Raw genomic sequence first — 20,325 nt, 5'->3', positions numbered from 1 at the left:
GCTATGTCAGTATGGGGTTTTTCCGGGATACCAGTGCTATCCTGGAAAAACTCCACTGCATCCAGGGAACGCATCTGCTCTTCTGTCTTTTTTTTTTCTGGAAAAGCAGACGTGCTCTTTCGCAAGCCCTGTCTTCCTCTTCCCACGAGGAAGAAGGACTCTTCTGAAAGAGGTTTTTTTTTTTTTTTTTCGAAATTTGGCCCAGTGTAGAAGGGCCAAATTTCCAAAAAGCCTGTTCTGAAAAAACTATTGGAAAAAGGTACACAAATTGCAGAGCACAATTTGCATACTTTTTTTCGATAAAGCCCCGTAGTCTAGACATAGCCTCAGCTGACATATATAGGCACAGCTCCATTAAAGTCAGTTGTGCACTGCCAATTTATACGAGCTGCCAATATTGCCCATGGTTTTCATTCCCATTGTGTTTTTGCTCAGTCCAGATCTGTCCAATGTGGGGTTCTTAGAAAATTTTCTTTGAACTAGTATGGTTGCCGTGTTCTATCATTTTGGCAATAAGTACTTTGGTGTGGAATCTTTTGAATTTCTGATGATTAGAACCTCTAAACACAAAACAAATTTTGAACAGGCACAAATTACTACTGCATTACACATTGTATGGTAAAGGTAAATAGCCATTGTTGACCTTACTCACACTTCTGCCAAACTTTTTTTTTTTAATCCAAACTGTGGTCCTAGTCCAGCAAACACTTGTGTGAGTAGTTCTATTGAAGACAGTGATGTTACCCTCTTGCTTAAAGTTAAGCATGTAAGTTTGCAAATATAAGTTTCAGTTTATAGAAAGTTCAAAGAGATGAAAACACAACTGAGAACTGTTCTCTTGGAGTGGAGTTGAAAATAACATTATTATTATTATTTATTTATTTATTATAACCCTCTTCTCGTTCTTAGTTATTTCATATTATTGCTGTTGTCTGAATTGTGGACCCAAACTGATAGCTCTGGGGTCTACTTTTTAGATGCACAATTCTTTTCTCTAAGCTTTCCAACTCTGAAGTAGGGAAAACATTCCTCAGTTTTAGGTGGCATATCTTTCTTTGTGCATGAGATTTTGTAATCGCATCTTAGAGGAAACAATGTAAATCTGCATCTCTACTATTTTATATGCTTTTAAATATATTTTGGTTGCTTTTATTCAGTATAAAAATAGGTGAACATACTATAGACCAAAACAAGAAATAGGAGTAAACATTGAATTAAATATAGTTAGATAACACAGAAGGCTTTTTAGGGGTCGGGGAGACATCTGCATATCACATCTTTTTGTAATCTGTGACTATTAGGAAATAATTTGAAAGTTGGAGCTTCCAGTTTAAAAAGAGATCACTACTTTTAGTTGCCTGAGTTTTTCTGTGCCCAGGTTGAATTACCATTCCTCCCATTCTTTAAAGTTGCTGATATATCACTGATTACAGCGGAAGCTGCACAGCACTTCTGTAAATCAGGTCCCACCATTGCCATTCTTAAAAGATATTTAGGCAGCTAACACCTGTTGAAATCAGTGCGCCTGTACAGATTTTTGAGGATCTGGGACAACATGTCTCAGATTGGGGACCCACCATCAGAGGCCATTTTTGGAAATTTGTGTATAAAAGTACACGGTGCTACAGAAGAGCTTCTTTTTGACTTCACTAACTGTTCATTGTCATTATTTATATAGGCTGTTCATTTTTTGTTTAATAAATTTTCAAGTTAATGGATTTTAAGGGGAGGATGTGCTCCATTAGTTGAAAACAGAAAGGCTGAGTTTTATATGAGACTCTGCCACTAACTAACTAGGTAATTTTGGCAAATCACGCTCTGTGCCTTAGTTTTCTCTTCTGTAAAATGGAGTTGACCCTTTTATACCTCACATAAGTGTTCAGGATTAATTCTGCAATGGTTTTGGAGCCCTTTAGCATACTTTGTCAAGTGGAGCAGAAATGCAAGCTGGAAATAGAGGCTTTTCAGTGGTTAACCTAAACTTTTGTGATTTTGGTTTTATAGATTTTTTTTTTTATTTAAAACAAATGTAAATGAATTACACACATATTTATATTATAATTTGGTTATTTTTCTCCGCTGCATTCTACAGAGAGAGCTATAGGCCATGACTTCTCTGCAGAGTAAGCTTGGGTAATTGCGACGAGGAGTCCTGTGGCACCTTATAGACTAACTGAAGTGTAGGAGCATAAGCTTTCGTGGGCAAAGACCCACTTCGTCAGATGCATGTAGTGGAAATTTCCAGAGGCAGGAATAAATATGCAGGCCAGGATCAGGCTGGAGATGACGAGGTGGATCCAATCAAGGAGGATGAGGCCCACTTCTAGCAGCTGATCTGGAGGTGTGAATTCCAAGAGAGCAGAAGCTGCTTTTGTAGTTAGCAAGCCATTCACAGTCTTTGTTTAATCCAGAGTTGATTGTGTCAAACTTAAAGATGAACTGTAGCTCAGCAGTTTCTCCTTGAAGTCTGGTCCTGAAGTTTTTTTGCTGCAGGATGGCTACTTTTAGATCTGCAATTGTGTGTCCAGGAAGATTGAAGTGTTCCCCTACAGGTTTTTGTATGTTGCCATTCCTAATATCAGATTTGTGTCCATTGATTCTTTTACGTAGGGACTGTCCTGTTTGGCCGATGTATATAGCAGTGGGGCATTGTTGGCACATGATGGCATATATTACGTTGGTGGATGTGCAGGAGAATGTACCAGTGACAGTATGGCTGATCTGGTTAGGTCCTGTGATGGTGTTTTGCAGATTCAGACTAACACGGCTACCCCTCTGATACTTGGGTAATTGGTAAACTTGTTAGCCTATTCCATGTGTGAATGACTACACTGCAAAGGCATATTCAAGTTACTGTTTCTTCACCAGTGCTGGCAGGATGCAGGTTAGCAGGTCGTTGAGACTGTGTCCTTTCTGGTTGAAATGACAAGCAACTGTTTTTTCTTTGTGATCCTGTCTAATGTCTGTTTTGTGGGCATTGATTCTTTGGCGAAGGGTCTGAGACGTTTGTCCAATGTACATAGCAGACGGACACTTTCGGCACATGATAGCATAGATTATATTTCTGGAGGCGCAGGAATATGTATTCTTGATCTTGTAACTCACTTGGTTAGGCCCAATAATGGTGTCAGCAGAGTGAATATGTGGACAAAGCTGGCAGCGGGGTTTGTTGCAAGGGAAAGTACCAGGGTTGGTATTAGTGTGGTATGTCCTGTGGTTGTTGGTAAGAATCATCTTGAGGTTAGGTGGTTGTCTATAGGAGACTATGGGTCTGTCTCCCAGAGCTTCTTGGAGTTTAGTGTCCTGTTCCAGTATAGGCTGTAATCTATTGATAATGTGTTGGACAGGTATAAGTTGGGAGCTGTAGGTGATGACAAGTGGTGTTCTATTGTTGGTTTTCTTGGGTCTGTCTTGTAGTAGATGGTTTCTAGGTATTCGTTTGGCTCTTTCAATTTGCTTTTTTATTTCTCCAGGTGGGTAGTTGAGGTTTATAAATGCTTGGTAGAGATCCTGAAGTTTCTGGTCTCTGTCTGTGGGATTAGAGCAGATGCGGTTGTATCGAAGGGCTTGGCTATAGATGATGGATCGTATGGTGTGTGCTGGATGGGAGCTGGAAGCATGTAGGTAACTGTATGAGTCAGTGGGTTTTCTGTAGAGGGTGGTGTCTAATTTTCCATTGTTGATTTGTACTGTGGTGTCCAGGAAATGGATCTCTCGTGTGGAATGGTCCAGGCTGAGGTTAATGGTGGGGTGTAGGTTGTTGAAATCTCTGTGGAATGTCTCCAGTGTTTCTTGGCCATGCGTCCAGATCATAAAGATGTCATCAATGTAGCGTAAGTAGAGAAGGGGTAAAAGGGGACGGGAGTTGAGGAAACGTTGTTCTAGGTCAGCCATAAAGATATTAGCATACTGTGGGGCCATGCGTGTACCCATGGCTGTGCCGCTGATCTGGAGGTATAAGTTGTTCTCAAACTGGAAATAATTGTGGGTGAGAACGAAGTTACATAGGTCTGCTACCAGGTTGGCAGTGGTGTCCTCTGGGATAGTGTTTCTAATAGCTTGTAATCCGTCTTCATGTGGGATGTTGGTGTATAGTGCTTCTACATCCATGGTGGCAAGGATGGTGTTATTGGGGAGGTTATCGATGTTTTGTAGTTTCCTTAGGAAGTCAGTAGTGTCTCGGAGATAGCTGGGGGTGTTGGTTGCGTAGGGTTTGAGGAGAGAGTCTACATAGCTGGATAGACCAGTAGTGAGTGTGCCAATACCAGAGATGATGGGGCGTCATTAGACAGGATCACAAAGAAAAAACAGTTGCTTGTCATTTCATCCAGAAAGGACACAGTCTCAATGACCTGCTAACCTGCATCCTACTTCAGAAGACATTCAAATCTGCACTTGAAAGGGAATCCTCTGAACTGGCATTCATGCTAAAATTCGACACTCTCCGCACTGGACTTAACAAAGACCCCAGCTATCTTACACATTACAAAGATAGCTTCCCCAATTATCACCTCTAATACTATTTACTCACAGACATTTCCCCTTCCCCACCTCTAATATCATTAACTCACTGGCATTCACCTTCCTTCCCCCCCTCCCCCACATTCCCCTTCTGTTCTGTAATGTGATTTGTCCTTTTCATGTGTGTTCATTTTTTTAAATTGTATCCTTTGGTATATATGGTTGTGACTATTTTCTTCCATTATTTGATCTGAGGAAGTGGGTCTGGCCCACGAAAGCTCATCATCTAATAAACCATCTTGTTAGTCTTTAAAGTGCTACATAGTCCTGTATTTTGTTCTAGTATATACTGTTATCTCTCAGTCAAAGGTTTTCTGGACTATGTTCTCCTTGCTGCTCCAGACCACTTGTCAGAGATAGTCCCATGTTCCCTCACATGAGAAGTAAGGAACCCCAAGAACTGATAGGTTGGTGGCCCCGGGTCTTGTGGTATTGGGGAATACTTATAGACATTAGGAAGCAGTGGGGTTGGGAAAGATAGGTTGATGAGTTCTTGGATTTTCCCACTTTACAGATCTAGATCCACTCCTCTCTGTTTAGTGAATTAAACTTCAAACCCAGGATCAATCTGAATTTGAGGCTCACTCGTAATATTTAGGATGATACCCACACATGTGCTCCACACCAGCATAATGTATATAAAACATTCTATATTGGCCATTTGCACAGTGCTGTTAATCATAGAATCATAGAACTGGAAGAGACCTCAGCGGGTCATCAAGTCCAGCCTCCTGCCCAAGGCAGGACCAATCCCAACTAAATCAACCCAGCTAGGCCTTTGTCAAGCCGAGACTTAAAAACCTCTAGGGATGGAGATTCCACCACCTCCCTAGGTAACCCATTCCAGTGCTTCACCACCCTCCTAGTGAAATAGTTTTTTCTAATATCCAACCTAGACCTCTCCCACTGTAACTTGAAACTATTGCTCCTTGTTCTGCCATCCGTCACTACTGTGAACAGCCTTTCTCCATCCTCTCTGGAACCTCCCTTCAGGAAGTTGAAGGCTGCTATCAAATCCCCCCTCTCTCTTCTCTTCTGCAGACTAAACAAACCTAAATCCCTCAGTCTCTCCTTATAGGTCACGCGCTCCAGCTCCCTAATCATTTTGTTTGCCCTCCGCTGGATTCTCTCCAATGAGTCCACATTGTTTCTATAGTGGTGGGCCCAGAACTGGACACAGTACTCCAGATGTGGCCTCACCAGAGCTGAATAAAGGGGAATAATCACTTCTCTTGATCCTAGTGCTCCTCCTAATGCACCCTAATATGCCATTCGCCTTCTTCGCTACAAGAGCACGCTGTTGACTCATATCCAGCTTCTCATCTACTGTAATCCCCAGGTCCTTTTCTGCAGAATTGCTACTTATCCATTCGGTCCCTAACCTGTAACAATGCTTGGGATTCTTCCGTCCCAAGTGCAGGACTCTACACTTGTCCTTGTTGAACCTCATCAGATTTCTTTTGGTCCAATCCTCTAGTCTGGCTAGGTCACTCTGGTCCTATCCCTGCCCTCCAGCATATCTACCTCTCCCCCCAGCCTAGTGTCATCTGCGAACTTGCTGAGGGTGCAACCCATCCTCTCATCCAGGTCATTAATAAAGATGTTGAACAAAACTGGGCCTAGAACAAATACTTGGGGCACACCATTAGAAACTGATCACCAACCTGACATCAAGCTGTTGATCTCTACCCGTTGGGCCTGACAGTCTAGTCAGCTTTCTATCCATCTTAGAGTCCATTTATCCAATCCATATTCCCTTAACTTGCTGGCAAGAATATTGTGGGAGACCATATCAGAAGCTTTGCTAAAGTCAAGGTATATCACATCTATTGACTTTCCCATGCCTGTTACCTCATCATAGAAGCTAATCAGATTGGTCAGGCATGACTTGCCCTTGGTGGAACCATGTTAACTATTCTTGATCATTTTCCCCTCTTCCAAGTGCTTCAAATTGGATTTCTTGAGGATCCCCTACATGATTTTTCTGGAGAAGACATGCCCGGGGTTGTGACCCCACAAATAGCAAGGTGCAAAAGCAGAGGCCTGATTTTAAGCATTTGAATAGATCTGCTAGTTTCAATGCAATTACTCACCTGCTTAAAATGAGTGACTTGTTTAAAAGTATCAGAGGGGTAGCCGTGTTAGTCTGAATCTGCTAGATCTGATGAAGTGGGTCTTTACCCACGAAAGTTTATGCTCCAACAAATCTGTTAGTCTGTAAGATGCCACAAGACTCCTTGTCACTTTTGCTTAAAAGTGTTGTAGAACTTGGAGCTGTAATACTAAAAGCAAGAGGGTAATATGACTAAACATACTAGGGGGGTAATTGCTCTACCCTTTATTTTAACACAGTGCAAATTTCCGTGCAGATGAAGCTTGCGAACTGTTTCACACTCCTATTACATTGACCAAGAATAAGTATATTAATATGTGGAACAACAGGAGCTTAGTATGATTTGGTCATCAGATACCCACAATTAGAGGAAACAGTGTCAAACATAATACCAAATGTTTTTCAAGTGCTGTGTTCCTGCTATTATAAATTTTAAGACTCTCAGTGGAGTCTCTCACTTCCTGTATTAATATCCTTGTTTAGAAGATATTGTTTTGGTTCTCTGAACAAGGGTATTTTCTGTTCTGTGGAGAACCTTTGAAAGCTGGTCAAAACAGAAAACCACCCAGAGTGGGTCCGTTTCACAAGAGAGTGATATGGTTTTGGAAAATTTAAATCCCTCCAGAATCTCAAAATCTGCCTGCTGTAGAAAGTAACATTTTTTTATTTTGAGGGCTGCACTTGTGTTTTCAGACTACTTAATGGAAATATCCTGGCACACTTTCCAATCTGGCTTGATACATTACAGTTACATTTTTTCCAGTCAATCACAGTTCTCTTGAAAAATAAGACAAACATAATGCTGCTACCTGAAGCAATCTCTCCCTCATGATAACATGCCTACTGTTACTGGCTGTTTGTAACTTGTTTTAAGTTACAATTTCACTGTTGATTTTGATAATTGAAGCAGGCCAGATTCTTTCAACATTGGTTTCTACGTCTTTTGTCCTTTTGAATGTAGAACGTCTTCCTGAAATTCATTAGTTTGCACTTGACTCTCTGGGATGTTTAATTTTAGCTGATGTGACTTCAGATTTGACATCCAGTTGAGATTAAACTCTTTGAAAGTCATTGCTCTAAGACTGTCCTGAATATCTTTCAAAATTCTCTGTTCTGGAAGGCAGAGGTGAAGATGCAGGAGAGCAACATAATGGTGGCTGTTAAGAAAGGGATGTCTGACAGCTAAAATGATTGTAAAAATTATTTTAAAAAAGATTTATCATTGCTCTTAGTTATGCTTGGTATCTTCACTGTGTTTTATTGACAGTAAAATAAATGTTCAAATGTCCAGACTCAGTAAGATTCTGTGCAATAAATAAAAAATGTTCTATGTAATTTATTCCATTTAATTATATTTTAAATACATTTCTATAGTAAACGGAAGATAAGGAGTGGATTGCTATGTCCAAAATACTATTTTTCCTCTCTATAAATAGAATATAATATATTTTTGAAATCATGGATTCTTAAACTGAGGTTAACAGGCAGGTCTCAGTGTATCATGAGACAATGGCACACTGGCAGATGGGAGAGGCGCTCCAAAACCCTTTATTCTGTTGCAGCACAGAGCCATCCACGGTATGGAAAATGTGGAGAAATACTGTAAAAAGTCGATTTATCATTCACCTGTCAGTGATAATTCTAAGGAAATATCTAGAAGACCAAAAAATGTTGCTGAGATGCCTTTGTGTGTACAGTAATTCCTCATTTAACACTATACATACATTTCTGAAAATGTTCGTGCTAAGCAAAAACGTGCTATGCGGGGTCAATTTTCCCATTACAAATAATGGAAAAGGTAGGGGCTGCGTTTCAGATGGTGGTGGTAAAGTCAATTTTTTGTTGGTGCTGGGTTGTCAACGTCAACATCAGATATCTAGCAACACAAGATATCTTGCAACACAAGTCGCCGCGGTTTGTTAAAACACAAAGATAAACACGTGAGTGAGCGGAGGAGTGCTGTGACCACATGAATTCATCCGCTCATGCATGTTAGCACTGTTTTCACCAACTTATACTGCTGCGCAAAGTAGTCCACTACTTGATTATTTTCATATTATTTCGGGGATGGTCGTGTTATTTGAAAAACGTTCCTTAAAAAAAAATTGTGCTATTGCGAAAACATGTTAAGCGGGCACGTGTTAAATGAATAATTACTGTAGATGCACATGGGTCAGATTTTCTGTGTGCATGTGCGCACACACACAGAGTCATCTCTCTAAGTACAGGAGAGATCTCTCTGGTCCAACATCCTGGGGACCTGAGCTGACCTGAACCAGGGAATTTGCCGGACCAGGGGAGGTCAGTGCTCCCCTCCTGGCTGCCCTGCTCCTGGGCTTCTCTCCATGGGGCCCCTGCCCTGTCGCTGGCCCCAATAAAGCTATCCAGCACAGCTCCCCACCTTGTTGCCTGCCTGCTGCCCTAGAGTCTCCCGGGGTTCCTGGTGGATACCACTTGGCTGCTGCCACAGGGTGTTCTCCAGAGATCCTGGCTTAGGCCACCTTGCCATCGCTGGCCCTGCTGCCACCGGGATTTCCCTCACTGCCGCTGCCCAGCCATCCAGCCCCGCTGCTGGGGCTGCCCTGCTGCCACTTGGGATTCCGGCCAGCTGCCTCCGCCAGCCGGGCTTCAACCGGGGGTTCCCTGGTGGAGGCTGCCCAGTCACCCGAGCCCTGCTGCCACCACGAGTCTCTCAGGGTTCCTGGCTGGGGCCACCTGGCATCAGGCAGCCCAGCTGCAGCCGGGGATTCCCTGGCGGGGCTAGGAGTGCGCAGCCGTATGGCCTTTCTAACACCAGGGGTTCCCAGGCCCAGGCAGGAGCTCCCAGGCTACCGCTGGCCTTGCTGACACTGGGGCTTTCCTGCCACTACCTGGCCCCATTGATGCTGAGGGTTCTGGGCCGGGGCAGGACTCCCCAGATGCCTCCTGGCCCAACCTCAGCCCCTGCGTTTCTCTGGGGCTCTTTTGTCCAGCAGCATCGCTGGCCCTGCCGGACCACAGATGTTGCCAGACCAGAGAGTCCCAGATCTGGGAGGTTCAACCAGTGAGGGTATGTCTACACTACCACCCTCGTTCGAACTAGGGTGGTAATGTAGGCAACCGGAGTTGCAAATGAAGCCCGGGATTTGAATTTCCTGGGCTTCATTTGCATAAAGCCGGGCGCCGCCATTTTTAAATGTCCGCTAGTGCGGACTCCGTGCCCTAAGAGAGTCAGGACAATGAAGAATATATGAGGAGAAATGGTTTGTGGTAGTCCTGAATCTCCAAGAAAAAGAATAAGCACAGTGCAGTTTACTGGTTTTTTTTTTTATTGCTGTATTCAGAATATTACTAGAACATTTGGCACCTCAAGAAATAAATTCTCATAAAAGTAAGAAATTTGTGTGTTGGATTTAGATTTTTTTATTATTTTTATTTTTTTTTTCTTCCCAGAAAATCACTGCATGGCAACGTGTTGCATGTCAGGCTTTCCCCATGAATGAGGAGCATAATCCTAAAGTATTCAGTGAAACTAATTGCGCCAGCAAATGTGATGCCCTCAGCTAGCAACGGGGGTCAGGTCCCTGCTTGTCTCCGGATCAGGCAGATATTTTTTAGATTTTATTTTTCCATGATCACAGCTGTACCTTATATGGGCTATGAATAGACCAACAGCACCATGAAAAGTATTACAAAATCTCTCCAAGTAACTGTGTTGCAATACAGTAATTATGTATTTACTTTTCCTTCTATCTTTACTTTTACTATGTAAGCAGATCTCAAATATTATTGAATTAACCTCACATTACCTCTGTAAACTATTGCAGTCCTATTTTATCAAAAAGAAACTGGGGCACACACAGCAATACGAGTGACTTGCCTAAGATCATGCAAGTCAGTGGCAGAACTACAAGCAGAAAAGCTCAGCAACTCATATTCAGCATTTGATTTCCACTTTGATCTTGCTTTTATCCAGTTTTACAGCTATATTTAATGTTAATTAGTATTCATACCTCCTCCAAACCAAAACAAGAACCTTAAGCCAGTGGCATGATCTTTGAAAGACTTGAGGTTCTTACAAAATCTGCCAATAATGAAAATTTTTAAACATTACTCAATACTTGACAAATCTTGTGGAGAAGTGTTTTTACATTAGGTGATTTTTGTGGATTGAATGTGTCCTGTATGATTAACCCCTTTATGTGCTCCAATTAGCAAGCCTTTGCTGAGACTGTTAATCAGCTGTCTGGTATCATGTTGTGATGTAAAATCTCTTCTCTTTTGTAATAAAACTGACACTTTATATTAGTTGTTTCTAGTGTTTTAGCTGTGTTGGTTTCAGGGTACTAGAAAGACAAGGTGGGTAGACCAATTTGTGTTGGTAGGAGAGACAAGCATTTGAGCTTACACAGAGCTCTGTGTTAAATATGAAGTATCCAAACACGCAGTCTTTTTTTCTTAGGCATAGTTCCCACTGGAGATTTGCCTGGTTGAGGACTGTAAAATTCAGTTCACAAAAAATAATAATTGACACGTCTATAGCATCTTTCAACTGAAGATTTCAAAGTATTTAGCCTCCCAACTCTTCTGTAAAATGAATAAGGGATATATATAGGAATCCATTCACCATCATGGAAATGCAGCCAGCTCTAATGTGTAGAGTAGCAGCTCTTTTAACAGTACAGGTGAGTTCTATACATGGCATTAAAACATCAGTGGAAGAACAATATTATAGTCTCTTGAACCTGTGAAGGGATTTTCAGATTAATGTGTGACATTGCTTCCTCACAGACCCACAGATATTCCTGTGTAGCGCTGTCCCCTTGGCTGGCTCTCTCTGGTGTTGAGATCCTTGTGGAAAAGAGTTAGGAATTTTGGGGACCTGGGTGCAGGGCTGTGTATTAATGCCTCAATAATTAGGCAGAAAAAATCACACACTCTTTCCCATCCCCTGCCTCTCACTGCACAAGGGAAACTTGGTTGTGGAGGCATCCGCCTGCAGAGGAAGTTATGGCAGTACACTTCCAAAGGAGCTATGCTGCTTGGGAGTATGACAAGGAACACCAGGGGCCCTAGAGTTGTCATGGAGACACTTCATAGCTCTCCACACTTGGCTCTTTTCTCTAAGGCAGTGATTCTCAATCTGTGGACCGCTTGCACTCAGTCAGCAGACAGCTGCATCTTAAAGGGCCATAACTAATGGGGGGCAGGAAAAGCATCTGCTCCAGAGATGTGTATACAAGTATTGGGCAGTGCAAAATCAGGCCCAGTGGGGGGGCGAGGGGCAGCATGCAAAGTCTCCTCCCTGCACCAGGAGTACGCAGTGCGCAGAGGGAGCTGCCAGCTGTTCAAAATGGCTGGTGTTTCCCTTTAGGCATCATGTGCCCCTGGCAGGGTGAGCGTGGGGGGTAAGAAACTTCACGTGTTCCCCTGCCCCCAGATCGCAATTGGCCTGGGGACAGGGAGCACATGAAGTCTCTTCTCCCCCGCCAGGGGTGTGTGGCAGGTAGAAGTAACTGCCCCTTCTATTTAAGGCCCTGCCCTTTATGCCCGAGGCCCTACTCCTGGCCCCTCTGCAAAAATTATTGCCCACCCCTGGCATAGATCATACTGAGGCCTGTCATTCATCCCTTCCTCTTCTCCATTTGATCTCATTTATTGGCTTAATTACCATCTTTTAGGATGTTGACTCATAGCTCTACCCTTAGTCTCCTTCTGCTTTCTCTCTAGTTTAGTCCTATGTTTCAACATGTCTCATTGACATTTCTTCCTGAATATCTCATTGTCATCTTAAAATTAACATGGTCAAAACTGAACCCCTGATCTTTTCTGCCAAACCTCTCTTCTCCCTCCGCCCGCTCTCTGTCAGTGTGCTGACAATGCTACCATTCTCCCTGTCTCTCTAGATTTGAGCTCTCATAAAATGATTTGTTTTATCTCTTGCCTGATTATGGGTTCAATCCCACAAGTCCTTACTTGTATGAATAGCTTTGCTGTTCTGTGAAGAAATAGCCAATATGTAAGAATTATTGTGTACATTGAGGTTGGCTTTGCTCCAGTTTCCAGTGGAAAAGTGCCTGTATGAAAAAACTACATGGTTATGTCAGTCACTAAATGGCACACTTATCAGCTGTCTCAGCAGAAGGATTCAGGGTTGACTGTGCCTGAATATTGAACTACCTTTTTGCCTCTGGAAGTTGGTTCTTCCAGAACATGGAGAAGGCTCATTGGCCAAGAAGTATGGGAAACCTTACAGTGCTGGTGGGATAGCATTCCTGTTCAATGAACAAAGGATTGGAATCTCTAGTGCTGTCATTGAGGCACATTTAATGAGCACTAGCTGCATACAACAAAATAAAAAAAATACGTGATTGTGCTGTACTTCTTTGCAGGAGTCAAGGCACTGTTATTTATAATCACTGACTTTGTTATCTACACCATTGCCTGAAAGGAGCTTGAAAAGCAAAGCAATTTGTACAACAGCTGCTTCCACTTGTGGATCTCTCTATCAGTTTAGTGTTAGTGGCTAGCATAAGTGGTAAAATGACATAAACGTTGAAAGTGTATCAAGTCTTGTAAATGTAAATACAAGTGGGTACTTGAATCTATGGGAAGAATGATATTTTGTGGTTTTGGGTTGATGGATCTTGGGTTTTAGAATTTACTGCTTCTGGGTAAGCAAGTGTGGTAAGAAATGTGGTTCAGGTGCAGGCTTTTATATACTGTAGTTTCAGCTGCAAAATTTCTGGCGTGGGATTTGCCAGATATTATTATTCAGAAGTAGTAATTACTAATTTAGATAAGTGGTAGCTCTTAGATCTTGCAGAGATGTTAACAAAAAATGATAGAAATAACTTTGATTCCGTCCCTGAAGAAACCAGAAGTTTAATCTATATCAATATCACAGGATTTGGCAACAGTAACCAAAATTCACAGGATCATAAGCTGACCAATTTAAAAGAATGGCTCATTTTAGGGCTCATTTAAAAGAATTGCACACTGCCTAGAGTGATTCCTGGGTGGTGCTGGAGGCTACAATTCAGCAAAGCACTTACACGTATGCTTAAAGGTAAGCATGTGGGTAACACACATTCAAATCAATGGATTTTTAGATGTGTTTTTAAGTGCTTTGCTGAATTAGGACTTACAATTGAGGGCTGTCAGTGCCTCTTACAAGGTGATCCTCATTTTTCAAGATTGGGTCCTTCTCTGGGCTGGATACTATATGTATAGACTTCATATACTTTTCCCTTCTTCACATTCTATAGGCAGCAAATAAAATTAGATCCTGTGACCGCTGGTAAGGAGTTTAGACTACAGTACTCTTCGCAGTCAGCGTTTGTAGAGTTGGGTCATTAGTTTGTATGAGCAGAGTAGACATCCTGTTGTCCTTTGCATAATGTACAGTGCTAAGCACAATAGTCATCACTCAACAAATAACAAAGCACTAAAAAGATTACAAGGAGGATTGCAGTTAGATTGGCAAATTAGCCAGGTTTAGATCCTGAATAGTACACAGTATATTTTTCTTCTTAGTTATATTGTGTGAATTGTAAATATTGTGTTAAATGTGAATTAGAGATTATTTTGTGGTCCATAAATCAAATCACACTGTACGATTCTCATCTTGATAACTGTAAATCACATATCTAACATCAGCATTCCTGGTTTGAAATTAGTATAATTCCTGCTACTATGTAGGCTGCTTGCCAGCTGCAATAGTGTTTATTCCTATTGAAAGATAAATTAGTGTTTAAAACTAGTTTTAAAGGAAACTACTGATTGAACTATATTACAAGAAAACTCTTGTTAAACCCTTTTTTCAAGTGCTGTACAGAGGCAAAATGCTCATTTGGTTCTCACCTTTTGCAATATAAACTCCACGGCTACTACAGATGATTTTCTAATTATAAAAAGCCAGGGTCATTGTTCACAGATAGCAAGCAAGAGAACTGAAAGAGGCCCAACACCACATTGCAAAATCAAGTTGCTCAGTCTTCTGTTTCAGCCCCAAGTGGCAGGGCATATGGCCCTGGGCTTCAGCCCCATGTAGTAGAGCTTTGGCTTTGTGCCTGGGACCCCAGCAAATCTAATGCTGGCCTTGCTTGGCAGTCACCGTGAAAACTTCTTGTGGCCCCTCAGTGGGTTCTGGACCCCTAGTTTAGAACCATTAGTTTATACAACTTTTTTGTTACATAATAGTTTAATTTCAGCATCAAGTGAACAAAGCATTTGATTTAGTTTTCTATCAAGGAAGAAAGAACAAGAAGTTTTTTTCTGCAAATGTTTGGTAAATTTAAAGTAAGATACTGAAGCAACATGGTGAATAAGAAGCCCAGTTGTGCATGCACACGCATATTTAATGCTATGAATTTGAGATGTTCCACTAACGTCATTAGGACTGTTCACATGTATAAAGTTACGCATGTATGTACGTTTTTGCAGAATTGGAACCTACGCCTGTTTTGCCCCCGTCTTTTTATTACGAGAGGCTTACAGGTGCCTAGATAACAAAGAGTAGCATATCTTCCACTCACCTTCAGTGCCCAGCTTTCAGAGAGAGGACTGCAGTTTTGTGAATAAACAGTGTGAGTGAAAGAGCAAATGACAAGTTAGGTGGCTCAGTAAGCAGTTGATTCATATAGTTATCTGGTTTACACATGCAGCTGTAATAATTGCACATAAAATACATAGTTGAGGGTGTACTTCAGGTATCCTTTTCTGTCAATGTGTTTCAAAGTGCAAGTGTATCTTGGGAGAACCTTTGTTGAAGTTCTAAAGAAAAAAAAGATGTCAGAAATTTTTTATGAAAAATCGAAGAGTCACAGAAAACCTTTAAACATTGATAGGATAAAATAAGGATTTGGCAAAAAACAAACAAGCAAACAAACTTAAGCAAACAAACAAATTCATTGAGATTCCTACCCAGCTAAAGTCATTTCTTGTCAAAGATTCTTGAACTTGCCTTTATTTTAAGAGTAGTCTTGTAGTACCTTATGCCATGTCTACACTAGGAAATTATTTCAAAATTACTAAATTTGATTTAAGAATGCCTGATTTAACAAATTTGAACTTGTATGTCATCACTACAGGGAAGAATCTAATGTAGTCTGAGGCAGGCTCTGTTAATGTGGATATGTTACCTCAGATTCAGAGCCCCAGGAAGCACTCTGGGGGAGGGCTCATGGAGGCCAGTAAGTTCGAATTAGTGGCACTGGAGTGTCCATACTAATATTATTTTGGACTTACAAGTTGGGAATTAGTGTTATTCTTGATGAAAAGCTGGAATACAGAGTTTGAATTCCATGGCCCATTATTCTGAAATAGTGGGCTTGGTAGTGTGGGGTATTTGTAATGTCAAGTTGGAAATTTCTAACTGTGAAGTATCCCTACCATTTGTGCCTGAAGAAACTTTGTTTATGTTTCTGATTTGAATGTTTTTTTGCTTTGTCTGGATATCTGTTAGCATTTCAAGGCCATCTGCATGCATATGTCAAGTTTGAAGGAGGTTCACAGGAAAAGTCTGTATTGTATCTTCCAAGATGACAATGAGGTTTTCCGCTGTTGAAAAAACTGCCACGTTCTTTCGATTTACTTTTGAAAGAACATGGCAACAGTCTAGAAGCAGGGGAAGTTTTTTTGAAAAAAGACCACACACCCTTTGATTGCAACTGGAATTGACGAATTAAAAGCTTAGTCCCATTCACACATTGCCCAATGCATTTAGTTCGCAATGCTGTTGCTAAAATCATTTTGTTCACATTCTGCTTTTCACATCTGTTCACATTTGCTCTGTTTGAATCCCTCCACTGGCTCCTTTTTTCTCTGTGCTTCCAGCTCAAACTCCCTGATTTCACTTTAAGGCACATCCCCGTGCACTGCAGGCTACCTCTCTATTTTTATTTCCTCTCACATTCTTCCTCCTCCTTGTCTCTTCATCTTCATAAACCACTTTCCTTGGCATCCCTTTCTTGCCTTCTTCCTTCTTGCCTCTAGGTCTCGTACCATGAGAACCCCTGTACATGGAACTCATTTTCCAAGTCCAAGTTGGGCCACTACTGATCTTTAGAATATGAAGCTTTTAAAAAATTAATGCCTTCTTGATATATTTTATTTAGTCTTGATCAGTAATAAAATAATAATCCTTTGTATTCATCCAGTGGCTTGAATCATACAGCTTGTTAATCCATTCCCCATCTTTTCATTTAAATCCATACCTAGAAACTCATTTCTATAGAATTTGTCTATATTCATATATTAATTATAACCTCCAGATGGGCTCTTGGCACTACTGGTCATGTCACTGTATTCTTTGTCCTTCCATATTGATATGGACACATTGCCCATGCTAAATAGAAACAGGCACAAACTATTTATTGAGTAGTGTAATGAACACGTGAGGTTACTGACAAACACACATTCTCTTTTCAAGCATACTTTTCCAGAGCAGATAACTTAATGATACCAGAAATTATTTTAGTTAGATATTTGATCACTTTAATGCAACTTTCTGAGAGTGGTTTAAGAACATTTAAGAGACATGAAAGTGATAGGTAGTATTTTAATGTAGAACTTTCCAACAAGTAGATGCTGAAAGTTGAGAAGTTCATTCAATCTGTGGTGATCTTAAATTATGTCTCTTTGGCAGCATGTCTTAATAAATATAGAAAAATTATACAGTGGCATGTTTTCACCTGCTGTATATTTGGATTTTGTGCAGATGTTCTGTTACTTCAAAGACAGCACATAGTATCTGGAAAGTGACATAAAATATAGTTGCATTGAGGGGAAGAGCAGTTAAAATATAGTTTCTATTTGAATCATGTTCTGACTCTTGATTTATTCAAATTCAGTTAGGTTTTTTTTGAGCAAATCTTTTGATTTTCTGAAGCTAAAACTGATAACTCTTGGTATGAAACTTTATCAGGAAAAAGGTAATTGGCGATAAGTTTTTGAGCAGTTCTAATTGAAATTTTGTCTTGTGCTGTCAGAAATTTGTCTTACAAAGGAAGCAAAAGAAAGCCGAAATGATTAGGTATTATATATTACCTCCTGTTCCCTTTTCTGTTGAAGTCTGTGGGATAAGAACTCTAGAGAGTTAAAGGTTTGCTAAGAATATATAATTAAACTGATCGTTCAAAATTGTTTTTAGAAATAATAGTTGCTGTTTTAGACCTCACTTCAGTGAGGCACTGAACCATGCATCCAATGCTTAATTTGTAATGAAATGCATACCAGGTCTCAAGTAATTAATTAGGTGCTGAGGCTCAAACAGTTGTTTTACTTTCATAACTAAGGCTACAAGGCAAAGGAGCTGGGGCTATGAACAGCCAAACCTAGTGGTGCTAGGGCTTAAATCCTGGAAGCACTGGCATAAATTAAGCACTGGATGGGTCTAGCTTAAGCATGTGAATAGTTCTGGTGCCATCAAGATAGACACATGCTTACATCCCATGCTGAATTCAGACTTTCATATCTCATTGTGAATGTCAGTGCTGTTACTTTCCCAGAAGGAAGTGGAGGCTAAGGGGGAATCTGAGAAACATCAAATACACCTCCATTGTTTGCATTTATCAGAAAAGAAAAAAAAACCACTGAAAATGTTTGTAAAGATGAGTGTGATTACTTGTCAATAAAAGTTATATAATTTATTTAACAGCAGATTAATTAAAAAAAAAGATATTACCAGTTGGCAATTTTTGAAAATCTTTTGCTTTTTTCCTAGGGCATTTAAATGCTGAGATTAATTTTCTGTGTTATGCTATTTTATTATCATTGTCCTTGTGATTTTGCTTGACTACATCATAATGATGTTAAGTATGTGACACAAATATTGCAATGGGATAATCAAAATGAGGCACCGGGGTTATTTGTGGCTCTAGTCAATGGTGAATTGAATCTCTAGCTTTTCACTGTGAATTCTGTTACTCACATCTGTGTAGTTAATCACATGCTAGACTGAGCTAGTTTGATTCAGAAACATTGACATTGAGCATAATCCAAGTGTAGCTTTTCCAGTGCGTTGGGCCATTGTGCCACATGGTGCTACTCTGCTGAACTCACCAGCTGAGAATCTGCTCTGTTGTTTTTGTAGGCATTCAACTGAAAAACCATCTGCTTTCTTACCATTTTACAAAATACAAGTTGTTAATTTAATATTAGTTTTACTAATTACTGAATTTTATACAACTTAAGCTCTTCTGTTTGCTTCTAGCATTACTTATGTTAATATCTACATGTATTTTGTTTCCAGCTTTTCCATGTTGCTTACATCCTTATCAAGTTTGCAAATTCTCCTCGCCCAGACCTTTGGGTGTTAGAAAGATCTGTAGACTTTGGAAGAACGTATGCACCTTGGCAATATTTTGCTTGTGAGTAGTAATTCTTGCATCACTGTGGTTTTTGTGGTTTTAATCATTTGTACAATTTAAAAACAAAAATCAACCTGGGGGTTTCACTGAATAAAGTTTGGCAATGTGACATGTGTTTGAAAAGGATCCAGCATAACTATTAACTCATTATCCTAGAAAAGCCTTATTCTTAGCATTCATTAGCAAAATTAACACAACATGATTTGAAAGTTAAGAAACTTTTTGATTAAATTAGCCCAGAGACGTACACTTTAAACAGGTTAGTCACTTGTTGCCAGTAACTTTTATTCCAAAGAGCCTTAAGAAGTCTCTGCCTATGTCTATATTACAGAGTTTTTTCAGAAAAATGGCTGTTTTTCTGAAAAAACTCAATTACATTCACACTGCAGTTGCTTTCTTTCGAAAAAAAAATCGAAAAAACTGAGGAAGCAGTAAACCTCTTCCTACGAAGAAGAACGCCTGGACGGGCATGTCTGGACGGGGAAGAGGGGTGTTTTTTTTTTTTTTTTTTTTTTTTTTTTTTGAAAAGAAGAAGCCTCCAAGAAATAACACAGGTGCCCTGGTGGCCACTCCATCCAAAGTAATCACAATTCTATAGTTCCTGTCTCCTGTCCCCTCTTAAAGCTCCAGGCACCCTGGACAAACCTTGTGACAGGAAGATGACCCTGGAGCAGCACCCTGACCATAGAAAAGTAGATTTGATATACTGGACTGCTTGATGTTTAGGTGTGTAGATCGAGACATGAGTCCTATTTATGGCTCCCCGCAGTTGGGGAACCCCAGGGCGGTAAATCCTGGGACAGTTGAGTCCAGGTCTCTCAGGCGGATGACCCTGTGTAGCAGGATGGAGTTGATGGCCCTCGCCACCTGCAGAGGAGACCAAAAAACACACAAAAAAGAGCATGAGAGGGAGTCCCTGAGCCATGGGAAAGTGCCTGCCTCTTCCCCTCCCTTCCCCCTCCAACACCCCAGGAGCCACCCCCTATGAGGCTGTCTTCCCAGCAGCAGGGTTGTGTGAGGGCGAGACGACACAACCCCCTGGGGATGGGGCTTACCTCTCTCTCCAGGCTACCCTACCCCGCTTTCCCTAGGGACCACCTTTTCCAGGACTTCTCCTCTCCCCCCTCATGCAGGGACTGCAGCGCAAGAGTGCCTTACCTCTATGAGGAGGGCCCTGACGTTGGACTTCCCCATGCCGAACTGGTTGCCCACTGACCAGTAGCTGTCTGGGGTGACAAGCTTCCAGAGGGTGACTGCAACCTTCTCCAGGGGAATGGGGGCCGCAGGTGGGTGTCTAGGAGGGCGGGAGCGAGCCAGGCACACAGCTCCAAAAATGTGGCC

At 41.1% G+C, this 20,325-nt stretch overlaps 1 protein-coding gene across 4 annotated transcripts in view; it reads left to right on the top strand.

The window, feature by feature from the left end:
* The window catches only part of LAMA3 (laminin subunit alpha 3), a 195,106-nt gene that overhangs the window by 9,686 nt on the left and 165,095 nt on the right, over window positions 1–20,325 (top strand). For all 4 annotated transcript variants that reach the window (XM_025181720.2, XM_075920832.1, XM_014570532.3 and 1 more), the window contains exon 3: window positions 18,867–18,984. In XM_025181720.2, coding sequence (XP_025037505.2) covers window positions 18,867–18,984 — 118 coding nt within the window. The remainder of the gene's footprint in view (window positions 1–18,866; window positions 18,985–20,325) is intronic.

Source organism: Pelodiscus sinensis, chromosome 2, assembly GCF_049634645.1.
Source record: "Pelodiscus sinensis isolate JC-2024 chromosome 2, ASM4963464v1, whole genome shotgun sequence".
NCBI lineage: Eukaryota > Metazoa > Chordata > Testudines > Trionychidae > Pelodiscus > Pelodiscus sinensis.
This window is presented reverse-complemented; position numbering and strand designations above follow the sequence as displayed.